Below are 24798 nucleotides of genomic sequence, written 5' to 3' on the forward strand. Positions count from 1 at the left end.
TACAATCTGATTAGCATATTCAGTCGTTTCTGTCCATTTTTTTTAAACAGCTGGGAGCTCCAGTCATGGACCAGGATTCCATTGTGCAAGATGCTGTACAAATACAGAATAACAGACCGTCCTTGTCCATAGAGTTTACAATCTAAGTAGATGTTTACTATTATCCAATAATGAAAACAAGTTCACCCTAAATTTGCTGAGTTCACCTCCCTCATTGGACTATCACGCTCTCCCAAAACACACCATAAAACCAAACAAACAAACAAACAGCTCCTCCAGAATCCTCCTTCACCCAAACTAAAATAAAAAGTCTCATATCCATTTGATAGCTTTTAAGTCTTCCCTAAATCTTGGATATTTTTGTTTAAATTGTAATTAATAGTGTCCACAATGTTTTAGTTAAAGCCAAACCAGTGCTGCATACAATAAGACATATCGTCTTTGATGTATATGTAGTTCCCCTTGTTCAGGGGTGGGCAAACTACGGCCCGGAGGCCACATCCGGCCCTCCAGGCTTTTTAATCTGGCCCTTGAGTTCCTGCCAAGAAGCGGGGTCTGGGGCTTGCCCTGCTCTGGTGCTCCAGCTGGGGAGCCGGGTTGGGGTCCTGCCCCACTGCACAGCTCCTGGAAGCAGCTGCATGTTCCCCCTCCAGCTCCTATGTGTAGGGGCAGCCAGGGGGCTCCGCACAGTGCCCCTGCAGCTCCCATTGGCTGGGAACCAGAGCGAATGAGAGCTGCAGGGGTGGCACCTGCGGACCGGCCGCAGAGACACCTGGCCACACCTCCACATAGGAGCCAGAGGGGGGACATGCTGCTGTTTCTGGGAGCTGCTTTAGGTAAGCACCACCTGGAGCCTGCCCCGCTGATCCCCTCTCATTCCCCAACCTCCTGCCCCAGCCATGATTCCCCTCTTGCCCTCCAAACTCCTTATCCCCAGCCCCACCCCAGAGCCCGTGCCCACAGCTGGAGCCCTCCCGCACCCTAATTTCATGAGCATTCATGGCCCGCCATACAATTTCCATACCCAGATGTGGCCCTCAGGCCAAAAAGTTTGCCCACCCCTGCCCTAGTTTATACAGATGAGGTGAAATCCTGGCTTCACTGAAATTAACAGCAAAGTTCCCATTGATTTCATGCTTAATACTATAGTCTTTCCTTGCTTATTTATACCCACTCTAGTACTAAGTCCCACAAGTCAGAAATTCTAATCACAAACTATAAAATGGTTTAATTGAGCATAGCAGAAAGGCAGGGGTGAGAGAGGATCTGAATTTGTTATTTAAACTTGTTGATGTTCTTCACAGCATTTTACCATGCTCTTTTGAAAAAGCCACTGGCTTCATTAAATAGAGAGAACATGTCACTTTTCAGGTAATTTAGTTATTCCTTAAAAATATAGCAAATACATGCAACAAAATAGAAGTGAAAGCAAATAAAGCCACCAAGCAAAAAAATAAAAAAATTAAAACAAAAACCCAATCCCTATTTAAACTAAGAGGACTACACCAGTGGGAAAAAAAGTAGAGTAGCTTTAAATTATTTAAACTAATATTCTCAGGTCAATTTCATTAGCATGAAGATATGACTACTCTCAGATCTCCAAGTCATTTTATTTTTAACGGCTTCCCACCACATTGGCTAACAGATTGCTCAGGGTATCTTTAAATAATTTTCCCACCAACTAACACTTCAGTAGTTAACTTCAATGGGGCTCTCCACAGGTGCAGGAGTCTACCCACATGGATCCAAGTGAAGGATTGGGATGACACTATTTTCATTTAAAACTTACAGCAAATATTGGTACTTTAGTACTGTAAAAGTTTCCTTTATGTTAAACCTAGTTGTATCCATTAGTATCAGATATGGAACTAAAAGTACTACACAAAGTCACACCTTTTCCACTCAGTGAAAACCAAACAAACAAACAGCCAGTTTTCTTTCTTCATAGAAATGAATGCCCATATGTACTGGTTTGTCCAGGCATCACAGAATCTGTAGAAACCCCTGATCCTGCAAACTCCTATGCTGGTGAATAACAGACTCTCAGGTTGGGGCTACACACATGCATATCAACAGGATCAAGAGTCCACACTGGAAATTACTTAAGTAAAGGGGAGATTTACTGAATCTACAAACAGATAACTAGCCCAGAAAGGGTCAGTCCATCAATGTCACCGGCATGAAAATTATTTTAAACAACTGCAAATTATTCTCCAGGAGTCTGAGAACATTTTTCTGCTCCCTGTGATGTACCCCCCCCCCCTCTCTCTCTCTGTCCCAACTTCATTTCAATAAAAAAAAACACCAGCATCCCTCAGACCTCTTTGATACCTGGCTGCTTTTTTCCAGCAACACAGGCAAGTCATGCCTCATACCAGACGTCTTCTACCCAGGAAAACTGATTCATTTTAATTTGTGTCACAATTACGAATTTAGCACTAGACTGCGCTGCCAGGCCAGCAGCCTCTGACCACAGAGAAGGGTGCGCAGAAAGCCTAGGGAAGGCTCCCCAGCCCCAGGAAGAAATACCCTTTCCCCCCCCCAAGTGGGACTAAGCCACAGGGCAGAGGCACCCTCCTCCCAGCCTAGCTGCTTTCTCTCCAGGTGCCCGCTCACGGGGTTTGCTGGTGAGCAGCCACACTCGCCCCTCAACATGCGCTGGGCCAGCCCCCTTCCTGCCCCTTTGGGGTCACCTCTTAACAGAGCAGCCCGGCCTGGGGACACGCCTCCCCTCCGAGAAGTTCGCACTGGGGGTGCCCAGCGCTCCCCTCAGACTCACCCACTGCCCGGATGAGAAACCCGTGGGGCGGGCGCAGCGCCCTGCGGAGCCAGGCGTCCCGCAGCAGCTGCAGAGGGGCGGCGGGGCCCTGCAGGAGCAGCACGCCGCCCCGCAGCCAGCCCTGCAGCGAGACGCGGGACACGGCGCGCGCCAGCCCGGCGTCCCAGTGGCACCTGGCGTTGGCCCGGCGAAAGGCCCGGAACAGCGCCGCGCCGCTCGGCTCCCCGGCAGCCTCCCGCCGCCGGCGCAGCACCAGGGCCAGCGAGCCGGGCGCCAGCTGCACCGCGCGGCGCGGCCGCGGCATGCTCGGGCGGGCTCCGGCTACGCATTGTCCGGCTGCCGCTGAGCCCCCGAGGGAGCCGGGCTGCGGGCAGGGGGCGGGAACAGCGCCGCGGGGGCGGGGATAGCCGGGAAGGCACATGAGGGAGCCCCGGCCTCGGCCCGTGTCTGAGGCGGGTCTGTGCCCCCCTGAGTGCGGAGTGTCCGCGACCCATTGCCGCCGGGGAGTCAGCGCCTCGCAGGCCCCCCACATCCTTCCCCGAGCCGAGCGCTGCTGGGCCCCGTGGGGAAAGAGGTGGCTCCCACTCTGCTAATAACGCTTTGCAGGGGCGAGCGGGGCTTCACCTGCCCAGCCAGCCCCAGCTTTAGATCACTCCCAGAGCACTGCGGTGACCAGACAGCCTGATATTTGGGGCCTTGCCTTACATATGCAGCTGTGTCCTCTCCTCGCAGTCCCCCGAAAAGTGTCCCAATTGTTCCACTTGTTAGTAGCTCACCCTGCAGACGGGTCCTGGCAATCCAGGGAAACTTGCAGGGAGGTCTAGCAGGCTACTTTCTTGGGCAGGCACGTTGTTGTATGTTCCCCCCCTCAGAGAAAGTTTTGTTTATTATGGAGTCTGCTCAACTCCAGCCCCACCAGCCAGTCCTTGATAAAAACAGTCGGAGGGAGGCTTGCAACACACAGCCTGAATCAAAGCTTTGCTTGCAGAGCTTTCCAGAAAGCCTTTGACATGGCCCCTCACCAAAGGCTCTTACGTAAATTAAGTTGTCAGGGGATAAGAGGGAAGATCCTTTCATGCATTGAGAACTGGTTAAAAGGCAGGGGACAAAGGGTAGGAATAAATGGTAAATTTTCAGAATGGAAAAGGGTAACTAGTGGTGTTCCCCAAGGGTCAGTTCTAGGACCAGAGGCGGCTCTAGGCATTTTGCTACCCCAAGCACGGCAGGCAGGCTGCCTTCAGGAGGTCCTCCGAACCCACGGGACCAGCAGACCCGCCACAGGCACGCCTGTGGGAGGTCCTCTGAAGCCGCAGGACCAGCGGACCCTCCGCAGGCAAGCTGCCGAAGGCAGCCTACCTGCCGCCGTTGGGCGCTGGCAGAGCACCTCCAGTTGCTTACCACCCCAAGCACGTGCTTGGCGTGCTGGGGCCTGGAGCCGCCCCTGTCTAGGACCAATTGTATTCAACTTATTCATAAATGATCTGGAGAAAGGGGTAAACAGTGAGGTGGCAAAGTTCGCAGATGATACTAAACTGCTCAAGATAGTTAAGACCAAAGCAGACTGTGACAAACTTCAAAAAGATCTCACAAAACTAAGTGATTGGGCAACAAAATGGCAAATGAAATTTAATGTAGATAAATGTAAAGTAATGCACATTGGAAAAAATAACCCCCAACTAGACATACAATATGATGGGGGCTAATTTAGCTACAACGAGTCAGGAAAAAGATCTTGGAGTCATCGTGGATAGTTCTCTGAATATGTCCATGCAGTGTGCACAGGCAATCAAAAAAGCAAACAGGATGATAATAATTAAAAAGGGGATAGAGAATAAGATGGAGAATATATTATTGCCCTTATATAAATCGATGATACACCCAACATCTCAAATCTGCGTACAGGTGTGGTCTCCTCATCTCAAAAAAGATATATTGGCACTAGAAAAGGTTCAGAAAAGGGCAACTAAAATGATTAGGGGTTTGGAACGGGTCCCATATTAGGAGAGATTAAAGAGGCTAGGACTCTTCAGCTTGGAAAAGAGGAGACTAAGGGGGGATATGATAGAGATATAAAATCATGAGTGATGTGGAGAAAGTGGATAAGGAAAAGTTATTTACTTATTCCCATAATACAAAAACTAGCGGTCACCAAATGAAATTAATAGGCAGCAGGTTTAAAACAAATAAAAGGAAGTTCTTCTTCACGCAGCACACAGTCAACTTGTGGAACTCCTTACCTGAGGAGGTTGTGAAGGCTAGGACTATAACAGCATTAAAAGAGAACTGGATAAATTCATGGTGGTTAAGTCCATTAATGGCTATTAGCCAGGATGGGTAAGGAATGGTGTCCCTAGCCTCTGTTTGTCAGAGGGTGGAGATGGATGGCAGGAGAGAGATCACTTGATCACTACCTGGTAGGTTCACTCCCTCTGGAACACCTGGTATTGGCCACTGTCGGTAGACAGGATACTGGACTGGATGGACCTTTGGTCTGACCCAGTATGGCTGTTCTTATATTCCTAGCTTTTGTGAAATGAATCACTTGTGAAGTTGCAATTGCCCACGCTGTGTCTCTGTCCAAAACCAAATATTTTGGAAAGTCTGAGCAGAAAGTCATCCAACCATTTTTTAAACTGGTACAGTATTCTAGCTGCACTTTTAAAAGCACTGCTTGAATGGTCCAACTGGGCATCCACCTAGCCCTCATTGAGGAGCAGTGCATGGGAAACTGGTTCAGGTCAGGGCTGAATCTAATCTTAAATGACTTCAGAAGAATTTGGCTTGATGTGTTGAATCTAAAGTGTAATAAAATGGATTAAGCATGAAGGGGCCAAGAAATGGTGAAGAGCAACCTCCCTTACTGAGATTACTATTCTGGGAGAGCTGGCCCTTTGTGGTATTTTGAGGTTCCTTTTATTTGTGAAGAAATGGAAGAAAATGCAGTTTGGGGAGAGAGGAGTGCTTGTGGCTATAGATGGGACTGAGTGCTGAACTGAATCAGGGCCTTAGTGTTGTTAGCTCATAGTTTGGCTAGGTCTAACAACATTGTTCCAGCCTTAAGCATGAATTTCCTGGCTGTTGATGATTTAAGGAAGCTCTTAAATTTGTCTGAACATTTTGCAGTAAATTGTTTATGCAGTGTATCTTACTAGCAGTTTATTATTGTAGGCAGTGATAATGACACTGTTCATTTTAGAAAGTAGTGTTAGGGTTTGTTTTGTGTTTTAAATTCCAAGTAAAGTGCACTGTGGGGATGCGGGGGGTTGTACATTAAGTTGTAGCTTCCATTAAATTAATCCGCTCTCCACAAAACTACCCTTATTGTGAACAGGATCTAAATTTACTTTGAAGTGGATTCATGAAAAAAAGGATTAACTGACTCCATTTATGTTAAGTAAATGCAAGGACACATTTATTGCACAGAAAACAAATATTGCCATCTCTCATTAACCACCAATCCTTTGCATCCCCAAGGGTCACACTACTCACTACTGTTGAGATGAGTTCCTGTCTGCATCCTGTAAAACTTGCCCATACCGGTATTGCCCTGGCCTCTTCTTTTGTCATTCAGTGTTGAACGCATTCTAAAACAATATGCATTTCCTCACCTTTTGGGGGCGAAGCCAGACTTTAAGGCACCTGCTCCCCTACTTGGTGTAAACTTTGCTTGTGCCAATCAGAAACGAACACAAACAGGTTTTGGGCCCCATCCCCTATGACACTTCTATGATGTCATAGTTGGTACTTTAGGCCTGCCTGCCATGTGCAGGCAGGGAGAGGAGAAAGAAAAACGAATCCTGTGTACACCCGTAACCGAGCCTGATCACCTCGAAGCCTCTCTCTCAGCTCACGTGTTTCAAACAGAGCTTCTACGTTTGCCGGTTGTTATGCGTTGGTTTGTATTTGTAAGTATCAGTTATTACTAAATGCTGCATCTTTGTTTATAAATATTGTTAGTAGATATTTTAGTCATTGTGTGTTTTAAGTTTCAGTAACTCTATTAGCTAATCATACGCTCCTCCCTTACCCCTTGTAATTATCCCCAATAAAACTTTAAATTGATTAATTTTAGTGTGTGTGTGTGTGTGTGTGTGTCTGCAGTTTGCATCGTGACCCATACTCTCCTTGCATCCCTTACCAATATAGTCTGTTGCCACGTGCAGCCTGGTAAATAACAAGCCTGCATTTTCTTTCGCCCCTGCGAGTCCATGGCAATCTACAACTACAAGGCAACTTCTCTTTTTGTCAGTGGATCATAATTACATAGCGTGTACTTTCATTAGGCTATGTAAGTGCCCTTTTGTACTATCCATCACCAAGGAAGAAGAAAAAAAGTGAATGGTATGCTGCTTGCAGACATAAAATTGAATGAGAATTAGAGAATGTAGCTACAACAGACAGATTTATAGCCACCCTGTCCCAGCAACTTTATCAGCATTTTTTCTGACTGACAGTAATCTTTTCTTTTTCCTCAGTACAGAATGTATGTTTGGAAAAAAAAAAAAACAGATGCTAAAGGACAACTGAAAGCTTCCAGTCCAAGCATAAAAGTTTACTAAGTTTATTTCAGGAAGGATATTAGGGGAGAAAACAGTATGGTTCATGGGTTCTCTCTTTTAAAGAAATGCCTCTTTTTTAAGACACGGTAATTGACATATCAAATTGATACAAAAACACGCCACAAATCTATATCTTTTTCAGATAATATGACATTGTTAAAGTGTTGGCTCAATTTTGTATACCTGGACACATTCCCAAGATATTTATGAATTTGTGGGTGGTAGAATACTAATTTTGCTAAGAAAATATCCAACTCGTTGAATTGTATTAACATAAGAGATACCATAGACAGGTCAGAAAGGAAGGTATTACTCACTAGAGGCCTAGTCTAATGCCTGTTGAAGTAAATGGGTCTCTTTGCAGTGATCTAATAAGAGTTAGATTATGCCTTCAGTTGTTTTCTCTGTTTTTGAGAGAAGGCTAAGCTCAAAACTAATGTAGTTCCACCTTTTGTCTGGGTTTGGACAGTTCAGTTAGCTTTCCCAATTATAGTCAACATTTCAGTTACAAATTTCCTTCTGATGTACTAAAAGGAATATATAATAGAATTGCCTGTTAATCTCTTCCCCCCCCACCCCCACTGTTACAGGCAAAATTGTCAATTCACACACAAATCAAGTCAGACAGATTGCAATTTAGTTCATTGAGACTGTAATACATGTCTCTTTAGTTTCCAATTGTACATCCCTCGGGTGTGACATGTGGCAGCAATTCCTGCTTTTTTATATGCAAATATGGCCGGCTCTCATCCAACCTCTCTCAAAGGAACTAAGAAAACAAGGTCACTGTTCTCTAGTCCTTTCTGCCCTTAGTGTTCCCCCAAGCCCTACACCCCCTTTCCTGGGGAGGCTTGAGAATAAACAAGATGAGCACAAACCAGCCTTGGGTTTTTTTAGACCACTAAAAAAAAACCCCAATCAGATTAAAAAAACCAGAACTTTATTAGAAAGAAAAAAGTGAAAAGAAGCACCTCTGTAAAATTAGAATGGAAGATAATCTCACAGGGCAGTCAGATTTAAAACAGAGGATTTCCCTCTGGGCAAAACTTTAAAGTTACAAAAAGAAAACCAGGAATACACCTCCCTCTCAGCACAGAGAAAATTACAAGCCAAAATAAAAGTAAGCTAACGCATTCCCTTGCTAGTACTTACTAATCCTAATGGAGTCGGATTGCTTGCTTTCTTGATCTGTCTCCGACAAGCACACTGGACAGACAAAGGACAGAAAAAACAAAGCCTTCTCTCTCTTCCCACTCCCCCCCCAAGATTTGAAAATATCTTGTCCCCTTATTGGTACTTTTGGTTAGGTGCCAGCTAGGTTACCTGAGCTTCTTAACCCTTTACAGGTAAAAGGATTTTGTGCCTCTGGCCAGGAGGGATTTTATAGTACTGTATACAGGAAGGTTGTTACCCTTCCCTTATAGTTATGACACTTGCCTATAGCATAACAAAGCTTTTGCTATGATCTCACCAGTGCTACTTCGTGTTTTAGCTGGAGTGCTTCCTCCTCCCCCCCCCAATAGTTCCTCTATAATAAAAACAAAACATGGAGCAGAAATTAAGGTTTTACAAAAAATCAGTCTTCATACAGAACATGCAACTTCGCAGATGCTATTGTTCACTTTTTGTTGTCATCATTAATCTAAATGATGATCTCTCAGTATTTACCACAAGCAGCTTATGCTTCTACCATGTCTGTCCAGGAACGATAATTCATCAAATACCTGCTGGCTGTACAGTACTGGCTTGAAGAAACTTTGTGAGTTATCTCCTATGGCAGAATCTTGGCATGATTTTGTTTTAGTGCTATAAATGTTTTTTTCTAGCAGCTATGACAGGTAGCTTTCAACACACTTTCATCTGCAGCACTAGCACTGAGCTTCCAGTCCAGTACCCTCATTGTGCTTGATATCAGTGGACTCTCTCAAAAATACTCTACTTTGCTATGAAGCTTGTGTAACTTCTATCCAGGCAGCTTGAACAGGACATTTGAGGGATTATCCACTGCCTCCCCAGCTCTAAAACTGTAAAAACGAATTTATTGCAACTTTTTGCTCTGTAACTTTAGGACTAGAGTAATGGTCAGTCAGCGATTAATCTGCAGATTTTTTTGGGTAATCTTAAACCAAATATTCAATTTCTAAAAATAAAAAAAAACCTCTCACTAGTTTAAAAATATCAAATTGCTAAATCATGTAACACTTGATCAGCAAAAAAAAAAAAAAGGTAAATTATCTGTGTGTGAAATTGAGCTCTGAAAGAGCAGTTCCCTATAAAGGGCTTATCAAATACTAGATTAAGTATCCCTAAGGTCACAAACATATCCTGAGGCTGCAGTAATTTATGCACTTTCCTTTATCTTTTAATTGGTATAATTTAACCCATACTCTTTTTTTCATAAACTTGTTTTGCTTTCATTATAAAGCATCAGTGCTGTGTAGGTTCAGTAAAGTGTCTGCTTCTAGAAAGTTAACAGACTGGAGTGTTTTACTGTTTCCATAAAGGCAGAGAACCTAACACCCGCTCTCTGAAGGTCCAGTGAGAGGGACTGGTGGTTCTTGCAGTAGGACAATTTTGGGGTAAATTCAGGCTTGGAAGGGTACTAAGGTCAGCCTGCAAGAAGTGGGTTGGGCAAAGACAGGACAAGGCTTGTGGACGGACTGCTTATAGGCTGCTAGAGTCAGAGCTCTGGACCACAGCTACACAAGATATGCGGCAGATGGTGACCGAATCACTTAAATGGCCTGGATGAACACTACCTATTTTAGAACGAAAGCTTCTCAGAACAGGGACTGACTCATATGTTCTGTACAGCACCGGACATGGTGACAGTGCTTTAAGATATCAATAAAGAAAGGATACTTGTAAAACTAACTTTTCTAATGAAGTAATATATTAATTCTTCAAGATAATGAGAATTTAGTTCTACAGACTTCTTTATGCAACAGAAGACCATCTTTAGTATGGCTTCTCTGGCATAGTCTTACTGATTGAAAATATTCACTTAAAAACAATAATAAGGGAACTTTCAATTGTAATAAAACCTAAATTAATTCAAACAATTTCAGCACTCAAAAAGCATTGAAGTGGAAAGGAAATTTGTTAATAAAAAACCCATGTGTTAATAACAATGAAATTGCAGTAGCCCAATAAAGAGGAAAATTAAAACTTATTGCATGCTTTGAAGTTACTCCTAGGACATGTGGTGGTTGCAAAAGATGTTGAATTAAGAACGCTTCTGTTCTTAAAACATTAGATACTGATGCCACGAGTGAAATCTGAAAAACACTTCAATCTAAATGTTACCAATATTTAAAAAGTTAAGCAGAATTATCAAGATTATGGCTGACTACATTACTTCCTCATTTTGACTTTATTCTATAAGTTAGGTACTGTATCTAAACAGGGCATCAGTTCCCCTTGTAAATAATACTAGGGTCACTAGATGGCACTATTGCAGCTGGTATTACATGCTCTGTTTATCTGACTGTATAAATGCAAGCAGCACCATCCTCCATTTTTCTCAATGGGTAGCTGAGATCTTCATCTGGATGAAAATCAGCTGACTAAAACCAAACCAAGACAAAAGATGATGTTGGTAAGAAAAGGGAAATGATCTGAGAAACACCTTCACTCCAACAGTGCAATGTAGCCTAGCAGATAGTGCACTGGACCAGGATAAACCACCACCTAGTTCTAGTTCTGGCACTGGCCTGCTGGTTGACCTTAGGCAAGTCAATTCACCTCTCTGTGCCAGTTTCCCCATCTGTTTGATTATCTCCATTTTCCTTACCTCCTTTGTAAAGCCCTTTGAGATCTAATGACGAAAAGAACTAGATATTAATTTCTCCTACTATCAAATGCATCTGCCCCCACATTGCTAAATCAGAGAGCAGCCTCGGAGGTCTTATAGAATCCTCAGTGCTGTTGCATCCTCAAACAGCCATAGTAGCAAAAAAGCAAAACCACATCCTACCCCCAAAATACCAAACCAACCTCACTTTCTTCCATGACTGGTCAGAAGATCGCGCTCATTTATCTGGCACAGACATGGCCAGTGTAATCCATGTATTTATGATCTCTTGCTTGATTACTGCAACTCATATCTAGGAATGAAGCCTCACACTGAAAAATCTCCAATGATATAAAATGCAGCAGTTCATTAACAACTGTGACCATGAACATATCACTGTTGCTCTGCTCTCTTCACTTCCTTTCCATTGAATACAGGTTCCAGTTCAAGTTCTTTTACTGGATACTGAATGCCTTTACAGGACTGGCTCTACCCAGCTGAGAGAGACTCTTTCCTACCATCACCTTCCACAAATAGCTAGATTCTACTGGAACAATCCCATTGGCAAATGTGGGAGATTCCCAAGTGCAGGGGACAGAACTTTCACAGAAACCAGACCTTCATCATGGCACTCACTCATAAAAACAATCAAGCTTGTGGGGATAAATGCAAAAATTCATTCAATTTAGCTTTGCCACAATAATCACACCCAACCCCAACCTATAAACTAGTCATGTTATTTCTCATACAGGCTGCCAAGGAAGAGTGATCATTATTTCTAGTACTGAGTATAAGGAAAGTGCTCAAATACAGCAATGATGGGGGCGATGCAGGTACTCAGATAGAAGTGATAGTAATCTGAATTCTATTTCCAGTCATTCCTGCTTGTTGTGTGCTTCACAAACCCTAGTATGAGATAGTTGTTTGTTGTAAAGTATCAGAGGGGTAGCTGTGTTAGTCTGGATCTGTAAAAGTAGTAAAGAGTCCTGTGGCACCTTATAGACTAACATACTACATGCATCAAACGAAGTGGGTGTTCACCCATGAAAGCTCATGCTCCAATACGTCTGTTAGTCTATAAGGTGCCCCAGGACTCTCTGCTGCTTGTTTGTTGTAGTATCAAAGAATTCTTTGTTCAAGCTAGTAACCTGCCATTGAGGGGCAAAAACTGAATGGCAGCAAATACTAAGCAAGCAAATCAGATATGAAGGTCAGTCTTTTTCTGTACTGGTTTTGGGAAGCAGGATGAAGAGAACTGAACTATTATTAATTGGCAAGTTATTGGTGCAGGAGATTGCCAAAATATATGTACAGCTATTTGGGGAAAAAAGGAGAATTGCCTTCACTTCTCATAAGCCCCATACATTTTCTTCACATCCGTAACTACAGTATATACAATATGAGTTATTCTTATGTTAAAGATAGCAAAGCTTTAACAAAGACTAGCAAGAAAAAAGAAAAACTGGTTTTCTACATTCCAGATCCTGATTCCAAAACACAACAGCAAAAAAGACGGTTACTCACCGTTGTAACTGTTGTTCTTCGAGATGTGTTGCTCATATCCATTCCATGTAGGTGTGTGCGCGCCGCGTGCACGTTCGTCGGAAGACTTTTACCCTAGCAACTCAGTGGGTCGGCTGGGCGCCCCCTGGAGTGGCGCCACCATGGCGCCGGATATATACACCAGCCGACCCACCCACTCCTCAGTTCCTTCTTGCCGGCTACTCAGACAGTGGGGAAGGAGGGTGGGTTTGGAATGGATATGAGCAACACATCTCAAAGAACAACAGTTACAACGGTGAGTAACCGTTTTTTCTTCTTCGAGTGATTGCTCATATCCATTCCATGTAGGTGATTCCCAAGCCTTATGTAGGCGGTGGGGTCGGAGTGAGATGTTGCAAAACGCAAACTGCTGAGCCAAAGGCTGCATCATCTCTGGACAGTTAGACCAAAGAGGCAAAGGTCCGGATCGAGAACCAGGTAGTAGCATGACATAGCCCCTGTAAGGGTATGTGAAAGGCAGCAGAAGAAGCCTGAGCCCTGGTGAAACGAGCAGTAAGGTGGCTCGACGGAACATGGGCCAAGTCACAGGAGGTGCAAATGCATGACGTCACCCAAGATGGAAAGCTCTGGGAGGAGACAGGTAGGCCCTTCATTCGGTCTGCCAATACAACGAAGAGTTGGGGGCGTACAAAAAGGCTTGTCCACTCGACATAAAAAGCGAGCGCCCTACGGACGTCTAGGGAGGGCAAATGTGCTCCCGTCGCAATGAATGGGGCTTCGGAAAGAAGACCGGAAGGAAGATATCCCGGATGATATGAAAGGTCAACAGCACCTTAGGGAGGAAGGCCGGACGTGGTCACAACCGCCCCTTGTCCTTACGCAACATAGTGCACCGTGGTTTCACTGTGAGAGCCCGAAGCTCGGAGAGACTTGTCCAGCCGATGCAAAGGCTACAAGGAAAAAACTGTCCCTCAGGACAGGTATCTCAGCGAGCATGTTGTCAGTGGCTCGAATGAAGCAGGCATAAGTCTGCTTATAACCAGGTTGAAGACCCAGGAGTTGGTGGGGCGGCGAACCTGGGGGCATAAATGCCCCAAGCCCTTGAGGAACCTAGAAACCACAGAGTGTGAGAATATGAAGCGGCCACTCTCCCTTGGGAGGAAGGTAGAGACGGCTGCCAAGTGCACCCTTAATGATGAACTGCGCCAGGCGCTGCTGTTTGAAGATCATAGGCAATCCAAGAGGAAATGGATCGGAACCTCTGTGGGGGAAACCTTGTGTTTCGTAGCAGCAAAAGGACTGCCAGTTGGGCAGATACGTTAACCAAGTGGAAGGCTTCCTACCACCCAGGAGAATCCTGTAGAACCGAGGCAGAACAACGTAACTTGGATCGGTTTAGGCCCGCAGCAGGCATGCGGAGATGTGCAGGGATTGCAGGTCTAGGTGGTAAAGTTTGCCCTGATCCAGTGTTATGAGGTCTGGGCAAAGAGGTAGGGGAATCGGTTGGCTACTGCCAGGTCTAGCAACATGGTGTACCAGTGCTGCCTGGACCACGCTGGAGCGATCATGATCAGATGCGCTCTGTCCCTGCGGAGTGTTAGCAGGACCTTGTGAACCAGCGGGAGCGGTGGGAAAGCGGACGGCAGATGGCTCGTCCACGGCATCAGAAAAGCAGCCAAGATCGAGCCCGGGGAGAGGCCTTGGCATGAGCAGAACTTCTCGCTCGTTCTGTTCCCGCGAGAGCGAAGTTCCGGAAACGTAATGGATAACCTCCGGAGGAATCAACCACTTGAGAGACAGGAAGGAACTGCTGAGGCGGTCCGCCAGAATGTTCTGGACCCCTAGGAGAAAGGATGCTACCAGGTCCGTCGATTGAGCTGTGCAGGAGTCCCGGAGCTGGATAGCTCCCTGCAAAGAGAGGAGGACCGTGCTCCTCCGTGCTTGTTTATGCAACGGGTGTCCGTTGTGTTGTCTGTGAACACCGAGACACAACAGCCTTGTAGGTGCTGCTGAAATGCCTGGTACACAAGGCAGACTGCTCTCAACTCCCGGACATTGATGTGCAAGGGCAGCTGTTGAGCCAACCAAAGGTCTGGAGTGGGAAACTGACCCAAGTGAGCACCCCAGCCAAGAGATGGGGGCATCCATCATGAGGGACACCGAGGGTGAGGTGGATGGAACAGCACCCCTGCACACGTCAGGGAGGGCGTCGACCCCCGGTCGGGGGAGCCTAGGACACTCGGGGGGATCGAGGCGACCATGACCATGCTGTCTCTGACCGGGTGGTACACCGATGTGAGTCACGATTAAAGTGTACGGAGGCCAAGTCTGGCATGTTCGGTTACGCACGTGCAGGCAGCCATGTGGCCCAGAAAACCTAGGCAAGTTCAACCCAAAGTTGCCGGGAAGGTCTGTAGACCTTGTACAATGGTTACCATCGCGGGAAATCAAGGCGTAGGTAAGCAGGTAGTGCAATACTAAAGTCCAGGGTGGCCTCAGTTAAGTCTACTCCCTGAGTGGGAATCAGGGTGGATTTCGCTATATGGATCATCAGGCCTAAACGCAGGAATAGGACCTCGTCGACGCCCACACGAGTGGTAACTTGGGCCCCGGTGGCCCCTGGAATGAGCCAATCGTCCAGATACGGAGCACGTGTATCCGACGGTGGCGGAGAGGGCGGTGACTACAGCCAGACCCTGTGAATACACAGGGGGCTGCATAGAGGCCGACCGGGAGGACCATAAACTGGAAATGACAGTTGGCCACAAACCGGGGGTACCTTCTGCGTGGAGGATAAATGGCGACGTGAAAATACGCACCCTTCATATCGAGGGCGGCATACCAGTCTCCGGGATCCAAGGATGGGATGACGGTCCCCATGGATACCATGCGGAACTCCAGGTATATCATTACTTGTTGAGCTCCCGCAGGTCTAGGATAGGTCTGAGACCTCCCTTCACCTTGGGGATCAGGAACTAGTGGGGCTAGAACCTTTTGTCCCTTTCGTCCTTGGAACCTCCTCTATAGCTCCGATGGTGAGGAGCGCCCGCACCTCTTGCAAGAGGAATTGCTCGTGAGAGGGGTCCCTAAGAGGGATGAGGAGGGATAGGCTTTTGCCCGATTGGTGTTAGGAGGACCCTGATTTTGGCCCCTTGGGGTCCCGACCAACGCCTATGACTGCCTCAGCGCCGCCTGTTGGCAAAGCCCTGTCCTTGTCTAGGCACAGGGTAAGTGCGGTGAGGCTGGCGGAAAGGACGGCAGTGAGACATCGGCATGTACATGCCGAGAGGGAGTGCGTAGTGACCGCGCTGTCCTTTGGGCCTTGCAGCCTAGGATCAGTTTTGAGGACAGGCCTTTGTCATTGAAGGACAAGTCCTGTATAGTGTGCAGCAGCTGCGAGGGAAGGCTCGATAACTGGAGCCATGAAATGCGCCTCGTGGCAACACCCGAGGCCAGAGTCGTGGCTGTGGAGTCCGCTACATCCAACAAGGTCTGGAGGGAAGCTCTCGCCACTTTCAGCCCTTTTTCCAGGAGGGCATCAAACTCTTGACGGGAGATCTGAGAAACAGACTCCGTAAATTCTCCCACCGCCGCCCATAGTAACGGCTAAGCAGGGCTTGCTGGTTTGCTACGCGAAGTTGCAGGGTGCCTGCCGAGTACATCTTATGGCCCAGGAAGTCCATCGCCTAGCCCCCTTGGACATAGGGGCTGGTACCTGTAGGCCATGGCGTTGCGTCTCATTGACGGACTAGATGACAAGGGAGCAGGGGGAAAGACGTACATATAGGTGCCCGTCGCCCCTGGAGGATACCACGCACATGCATTCGACTCCCGCACCCACGGGCGGGATAGTGGCCACTTGGAGATTCATAGTGAATGCCACCCGTCTCGGGAGGTCCTGATGGGTCCCCAGGCCGATTAGGGGAGGGCCCAAGGAGTACGCTTCTGCCACCGCCTCATCTGGGGAGGAGGGAGAAGAAAGGCCGGGGACAAGTGGGTCCTGTGTGGGCTCACGCTCCTGGACGACCTCCTGATCCAGTGGGATGTGGGAATCCGGTGGCGGAACCGGACTTCCTCCGTACCGGTCGGAGGGGGACGGCTAACTGTCGCCCCTGGTACCCAGTGCTCTGATGGAACAGAGCGCGATGGGATCACAGGTAGGCCTTTGGCCTGATGGCATGCCCAAGATGTACAGGGCAACCACTGATGGGGGTCAGGGTCCTGGCCTGGAGCACCCGGAAGACTCTGGTGTACCCATCCGAATGGATGGCCATGGAGAAGTTAAAGCCCTGGGCAGAGTCTCCCTGTCCAGCTCATGGCGCTCGACGCGGCACCGGGGATCGGTACCGTGAGGCCTACCGGTACCGGGAGCGAGAATGGGACCTGCGACAGGAGCGATGCCGGGAGGCTGACCGAGATCTCGAGGCTCGACGCCGGGAGTGGCTACGTGAGTCCAGTGCCTGGAGCGGTGCCGGGAGCTGGATTGGCACCGAGTGTACCAGGTCGGGGAACGGGACGCTGATCGGTGCCGCAGGTACGACCGGTACCGATATGGGGAACGGTGCCAGGACCGTGAGCGGTGCCAGCACCTGGCTTGGCGACAGGACCGAGAACATCTGCGGGACCGCAATCGTGAACGATGCCATTCTGTGGTGCTGACGCAGGGTGGCCTGAGCAAGACAGGCTCGCCGATAGACAATATAACCTGCACCAGCGGTGCCGGGGGTTGAAGCAGCGCAGGCTCTGTCCTTGCCATCAACTCCCTCGCTGTGGAAATGTTTCCGGCGTGGAGGGAATAGTGAGCTCAACCACGGCTCGCACCGGGGAGCGTTCAGGTGCTGGACTAGACGGCTCTTGCGTGGCCGGAGTCGACGGTGCTGATACTGTCGGTGCCGCAGCAGGTATAGGTGCCGGGCAGTGTGACTTAGTAGAGCACGCGGGCTGCAGAGCAGGCGGCTCTGACGCAGCAAGGATCTTGTGCCTCTTCATCCTCCAGGAGAGGGATCCGTGCCGAGTGGAAGCCAGCGATGGCCGGTGCCGAGCGGCCTTGGCGGTACCGGCGATCCGGTGCCGAGTGAGCACTCCTTGAAGACTAACCAGCGCTCGGTGCCGAGAGCGGAGGAGCAAGAGCTGCCTCCCTCAGGAGCTGTTTGAGACGAAAGTCCCGCTCCCCTTTGTTCTCGGATTAAAGGCCTCACAAATGCGGCACTTATCTGTGAGGTGAGATTCCTCGAGGGACTTAGGAGAGGATCTCTTGTCGGCCTCGGCCTGTGGCCGGCCGAGCATTATAAAACCCTGTGGACCAGGCATCGGATAAACCCCGAACCCCTGTGAAATAAATACACTATACTATACTACAAACAAATAAAGTTAACTATATACGATACTTAACGAGAGAAACTACGAGTAGCTAGGGAAGTGGAGGTCAGCTAAGCCGCGCTCCACTGTTCCAACGACCGACACGGGCGGTAAGAAGGAACTGAGGAGTGGGTGGGTCGGCTGGTGTATATATCCGGCGCCATGGTGGTGCCACTCCAGGGGGCGCCCAGCCGACCCACTGAGTTGCTAGGGTAAAAGTCTTCCGACGAACGTGCACGCGGCGCGCACGCACCTACATGGAATGGATATGAGCAATCACTCGAAGAAGAATAGTCAAAGTTCTGCAAAACATTAGGATGACCACAGACAATGTTACACATACTTTATGGAAGATATTAAATTCAATAATGAATAATACATTCAGCACAATAACATGTTTTGATATCAGAACTATTTTACTGTAATGTTTTCAATGAAACAGATTTTTATATAGATAACTATATAAACTATTGCAGAAGTTTGTTTGGGGAAAGCTGAAGGTTTTGGCAACTGGCAAGGGGGCATTTTTATTATGGTAGTACTTTGAATATGTCTACACAGCACTGCAAACCCAGGCTCAGACTCAGGTTTGGGCCCAAACATCCCTACCATCCATACACAAATCCACCTGACTCGGGCTTAGCAAGCACTGAAGCCCTAGGATGCACCTGTGGGGGTGAGTTGAGGTCCGAGTGCTGCTGAGACTCTGGTCCAAGCCCTGTCATTTTACAGGTGGGTGCAACTCAAGCCCCAGATGTGAGTCAGAAGGTCCACAGTGCAGTATGGATGCATTAGCATGGTTGCGAGACCTGTGTCCAGAAATTATAAACCTAGTTTACCATGCAGCGTGGGCATTCAATCATGGGCTTTAAAATACTGAATCCACAGGCATGGGTCCACAATACAGCGCAGACCATTCAGAGGCCTCAGTCAAGGCCCTTTTTTCCCCCTAAGTGCTGAACAAATGTCTCTATCATGGAAAACTTATACTCTAAAAAGAAAAAAAGAGAGAGAAGGAATAGAACAGAAACAAAGTAATCAGAACAACAGGCATGTCACACTAGTTCCGATTTTTTTTGCTCCCAAAGCCAAAAAGTGGGGTGGAAGGCAATAAAAATATGCACAATATTTATAGATTTTATACATTACCTGAATGCTTCTGATAAACCAATCAGCAGTGAAACAGTTATTCATATTATTTAAAGTCATTTCTCAAGGGTTAGAATTAGTTTACCTTAGAGTGTGAACGGGAAGTTCACTACTTAGAGCAGTAGTTACAATCCATCTGCAGACTCAGCTCTGTATTTGCTTAGTCAAATCAGTTTAGTTTTATTCTAGTGCACTTTGCTTATATCTCAGTATTAAAATACTTAACATTCATAATTCTTTTATCATACACAGACATCCATTAGCTTGGACATTACTCAAGAGTTAGATTTGCTCATTTAAAATTCATAATGGAGGCTACTCAGACATATCCCCTTCTGTGGGGCTCAGACTCCCTCTGCTGGACTGCTGCATCACCATACTGACTAAGGTGACCAGACAGCAAGTGTGAAAAATCAGGACAGGGGGTTGGGGGTTAATAGGAGTCTATATAAGAGAAAGACCCAAAAATCAGGACCGCCCCTGTAAAATCAGGACATCTGGTCACTCTAATACTGACCAAGATTTATCCTGCTTCCCAGAGCAAGAGCAGCTTTAGATTCACTGCTTTCCACAACAGAGCTTTGGAATGTCAAAATTTCTTCTGGAAACTGCCCAGACCTTCAAATGAATTGGATTTTCAGTAAGTGGAACCTGTTGATAAACAATTTCAGGCAGCTTGAGGATCCTGCCTGCTGACAGCAGATATACCCTCCTCGATGAAGATCACAGAAATAAGACACAGAGGACAATGGCTGAGATACTTAAAGCTATGGAATGCAGGTGTAGCAACCTGCAGGGAACCTGGAAGAGCAGAGGTTGCAGAAGGGAAGACTTCAGAAGGGGCACCATGAAGTCAGTCTGAACGCTCACTGCTAGAATGGTAGCTGCAGTTGCAGCATCTCTGTAAATAGTTCTCTTAATAAAGAGCCAATTTAGTTTTAGAACCATGGGGTCCTCTCATGGTATTATCCAGCACACAGTATACAAAACAGACACCTTCCATTACAATGAATGGAAGATGATGTGTCCAAATCCCCACTGTTGGGATCTTACCCATTTCCCCAATAATTGAGGATTGCTCCCTGCAATACATCTGCATTCTTTCCAGTCTAATTGAGCAAACTCAATTCATAGCAGAGTTTTCACTACTTTCCTTACAAAGATTATTCTGGTGAAAGATTAGGGAAGAAAATATTTTTCTGCTGTTCATCCTCAGTTTTCCTCCCCGAGGACTCCAGTGTTTGGCCAGCCTCTGTGTACACAGCAATATATTTTCTTCAAACAATTTGTCTTTCATTCTTCTTGCCTTTCAGTTTCCTTTCTGGTAAAGTAGTACCCAGAACGGTTCACAGTATTATAGCTGTGGTCACATCAAAGCATAGGAAGGACTATAAACATTCTGGCCAGTGACACAGTGCTTCTCTTTATAAGTCAACCATCTTGTGTTGCCTTCCTCACAGGACTGAGATAATGCTTGATTATATTTGTGAGTGCTTTAAGATCTTCACATGATAAGCACCCCAGAAGTCCACGGTAAATTATTCTCACGGATGTTTCACCCCTACCCACATCACCATCTTAGTCTTTTCTTGATTGATTTAAAGTGAACTAGCTTTTCTGAGGTGTTTGTGAAGGTTCCATTTTCTTCCCCAATCATAGATTTAATAACTTTTAGGATACTATAAGCATTTGTTAAACAATCCTTTTGAAAAAATTAAAACCAGTTTCACACAAACTCCTTAGTCCATTATGAAAGCATAGTGTGAAAAATCTTTAGTTTTAAAATTCAGTGGCGACACATACTGTACTGGTCAACCTGTACAAAGGTAAAAAGTATGAACATTTATTTTTAGCCACAGAAGAATTTTAGCCAGTGAAGCTTTTATCAAAGTCTACTAAAATTTCACTAGGTTGTTTCTAAGAATGATTTCATTATTGTCCTTGTTAAATAAAACCTGACACTGAAAAAGGGAAGAAATAGACTTTTCATCTTTTTACTCACTTTGTGTGTGTGTTTAATGCAAGTTAATTACTGCCTGTCTTGATTGTAGGACTTTGCTTTTTAAAACAAAATACTAAAAAGGTATTTAAGATGTTGCATATACTATTTAATCTTAATTGAAATAAAACAAGAGGGGGGAGTTTTTGCATGCTGTTTTAATGGTTAAGAATGTTGCACTAGTTTGGCTTCAAATAACCAAAACACAAACAAGTACCAACTTAAGACTTTTTTTTTTTTTTAAACAAAACAATTTCAGGCATTTTAATGCATTTTTTTAAGGAGCCACATGAGTTCCATGTAGGTTATTTATACATATTATGGCACTTGGATTTTTTTTAACAGGTTATTTAGTTACCCAGGATAGCTAGGTACAAAATCAGTTGGCTAAAATTCTCCATTCTAGCAAGAAAAAACAATTTGTCTACCCCCAACCTTTTTTTTCTTCCCCTCTGAAAGTTTTCTGAAAAGATGCACCAAACTATGATTTCTCATACTTCATATTTGATATGTTGCCATTGACAAAGATGCCAAGTCAACTTTTAATTTAGATCCCTGGTAATTTACACACACACACACACACACACACACGCCCCCCCCCTCCCAACCACTAGCATCAAAACAAAAACTGTCCTGCCCTCTATAATTTAATCTTCTTCTGGAGGGCTGTTTCAATCTTAGAAGGAATTACACAAGCTATGAAAGAAGTCAAATTCAATTAAAGGAGACAATTTAAAATGGTAGCATTTTCTCCAGGTAAAGCAATTATATGACATCCACTGGCCTGGTATCCAACCATACATTTTAATACACCGCATCTGTTATTTAAAAAGTAGCATATATATCAATCCAGAAATAAGAACAGTTAAAGGAACACAAATGACATACATTAAAACCGACCTGTATATTTTCATATAAATCCCACAGCCCTACCAACACTGTAGAGGGTTTCTATTGCTTTCTTAATTCATCTGAACTACTATATATTGTGAGGCTTTTAATAGGAGCAGCCTTGGGGGAGAAAATTACAATTGGAAGGGAAAAAAGTTATGACAAGTAAAAAAATTCAAGCATTTTAAAAAAATCTTTACTTGCAAAATTAAGCCGCATGCTATTGTATGATTTATATTTGAATTTAAAAAGACTAATTAGACAAATAAAAATAAAACCGTAAAAATGGCAATTCTATAAATAATGAACATTTTGATTTCACTAGACTTTAATGGAAAACCATTTGGTAATTAAATACTTGCTACTGTCCATTAAGTTGATGAACTTTATTAGGGTTAAAACTATAACAAAGTTCATCCTAAAACATTTTGCAATGCAAAATTATTTTCTCTCAAGGAGTGTCTAAATAAATTGAATGCTATGAATTACAAGCAATCTTCAGAAGCTGACTCACATTCATAAAACTTTATACATCTTTTTAGAACTAAGAAATTTATACTACTTAAAAAAAATCAAACATGCATCACTTCCATACACTCTGATATCATGATTTATATTACATTATGTAACACCTTTCTTCTAAACAGCAGCAGTTTTATCATACATTTGCTCCATTTTCTTTGGATTTTTGATCTTTATCTTCGTTCTTTACAATATCCTATAAAAAGGGGAGAAAAGGTAGTAGTGTAAGTTCTGTTAGCAGTATACCTAAACTAAGCTGGAAACCAATTTAAAGGGCCTATAAACTTAAAATGAAAACCAGGTACACTGTTTTAACTTGTTAAACTGTCAGGTGTGTTTTATGAAAACTATTATTTCTAAGCTGCAACACAATTCCTTCCTGAAAAATTAAGGGCCCACAGATTAAGCTAGGCACAAAATTAGGTCAATTTAAATTACCTGTTTTATAGTCCCTTTTTTAAAAAAAATTTATTATTAAAGAAACCAAAAACATCTAGAGTGCAATGTTTTGCAACCCAAACCCTGTTACCACATGCCAGTATATGAGAATCTGAAAGTGAAACTGACTAAATTGGCTTGTTGATTTTCACTGTTCAAAATAAGTAAAACGTAAAAACTAAACAAACATGAACAGTAAAAAGCAAACTGGATTCTTAAAAAATTCAGTTTTAATGATCTAAGATGCTGTTTTTAACATGTTAATTACATTTAAAAAATAAACTCTCTTTAAATGATTGGGTCCATTCAATTACTGATCATCTTCCTCTCATGTGCAAGTAGTACTCCTGAGGGCATTCTGCGCCAAAAATTAAAAATTCTGTACCAAAACACTAAAATTTGTGTGCACAATATTTTAAAGTTCTGCAAATGTTATTTGTCAAATAAGTGTGGAGGCTTCGGCATGGCATTGGGGAGCACAGGCCACTGGCTGCACAGAGGTGGGAGATCACTATGCGGCTCCCCCACCCCAAACACTGACTCTGCAGTGAGGCTGCACCCAACCCTGACAGCACAAGAACTGGGCTGCCCCAGAGACACCTGCCCCCCATGCCATTTGCACCAGGTGTGGGCTGCCAGGCTCAGCAAGGCAGGATCCAAGTGTGCAGGGGCTTAGCATGGGGGGATCCAGGTGGGGGTTGAGAGAGTTCTGTGTGGGGGCAATCTGGGTGCGGGCAGCTCAGTGGGGGATGCGGGCGCAGCAGGGCTCTGGATGCACAGGGGCTTGTTGGGGGGTTCTGGGTGCAATGGTAATGGGACTCTACAGGGCGTGTCCAGGTGAAAGTGGTTGGGGCTGAGCATGGCGGGGGGGGGGTCCTGGATGTGTGGGGAGAAGAGAGCTCAGCAGGGATGTCTGGGTGTGGAGAGCTCAGTGAGGGGTCCGGATGCTGCGGGAGTAGGGCTCAGTGGGATGGGGATCCAGGTGCAGCTGATTGGGCCTCAGTGGGGTGGGGATCTGGGTGTGGGTGGCTCATCGGGGCAGTGCAGGGGGAGTGGGACTCATCAGGGCAGGGGGTGTTCTGAGTGCAGGGAGGTGAGGATTGGCGGGAGGGTCTTGATATGAGGGGGTCTGGATGAACAGAGGTTTGGTGGGTGGGTGGGGGAGTAGCTCCCTGTATAGGAATCCCTCCCCTTGCAGCTGAGGAGCGATGGGTACAGGAAGCGGGGGTGGGGAGAGTTTGCAGAGCTTCCTGAAGCTGAGGAAGAAATCTGGGGGTGGATCTGACCCAGCCCCAGATGCTGTGCAGGGGCTGTGCAGGGGAAGGGAGCCGGGTCTTCTCCAGTCCCACCCCCTGCCTCAGTGATTTACCTCTCTGCTGGCTGCCCTGAGCACCTAAAACATACTGCTGTGGAGGGTTGCATGACCACTCTCATGGCTTCCCTTTGCTTCCCCATCAAAGAGTCTTTTTTCTTCAGGGAAGCAAAGAAATCTGCTGGGGACATAAATCATGTGTAGTGGTGCAGGATTCCCCCAGGAGTAAAGTAGGAAATTCAGAGGTCAGCACCACATCTAAGTAGCAGCTTCGGTGAGCCCGCCCACAGAAACATTGCTTTGGTGAAAATAAATTATGGAGAAATGACCATCTCTTCATGGATAAAGTTGAAGCTAGCTTTCCTTTATAAGTCTGACTTTGTCCATTGCCCTCATCTTCAAAACTACAATTCTCCTGAAATTTCACTTATATGGTTTTATGGTAGAGTAGAATTTTTCTGGTAAATCAAACAAATCTGGCATGTTTCCTAATCT

At 45.7% G+C, this 24798-nt stretch overlaps 2 protein-coding genes across 7 annotated transcripts in view; both read right to left on the reverse strand.

Annotated features, from left to right (window-relative positions):
- STOX1 (storkhead box 1) overlaps positions 1 to 6436 on the reverse strand; it is a 35279-nt gene extending 28843 nt beyond the window's left edge. For 2 of the 4 annotated variants that reach the window (XM_039481350.1, XM_039481353.1), the window contains exon 1: positions 2780 to 3083. In XM_039481350.1, coding sequence (XP_039337284.1) covers positions 2780 to 3083 — 304 coding nt within the window. Of the gene's footprint in view, positions 1 to 1893; positions 2006 to 2779; positions 3084 to 6387 lie in introns of those variants that run through there. The other 2 variants (XM_039481351.1, XM_039481352.1) reach the window with 2 other exon arrangements.
- Positions 6437 to 21925: 15489 nt separating this feature from the next.
- The window catches only part of CCAR1 (cell division cycle and apoptosis regulator 1), a 46067-nt gene continuing 43194 nt past the window's right edge, over positions 21926 to 24798 (reverse strand). For all 3 annotated transcript variants that reach the window (XM_039480862.1, XM_039480861.1, XM_039480863.1), the window contains one exon: positions 21926 to 22749. In XM_039480862.1, the coding sequence (XP_039336796.1) occupies positions 22690 to 22749 (60 nt within the window). In that variant the 3' untranslated portion in view covers positions 21926 to 22689. The remainder of the gene's footprint in view (positions 22750 to 24798) is intronic.

The sequence above is a fragment of the Mauremys reevesii genome, linkage group 7 (genome assembly GCF_016161935.1).
Source record: "Mauremys reevesii isolate NIE-2019 linkage group 7, ASM1616193v1, whole genome shotgun sequence".
Lineage (NCBI taxonomy): Eukaryota > Metazoa > Chordata > Testudines > Geoemydidae > Mauremys > Mauremys reevesii.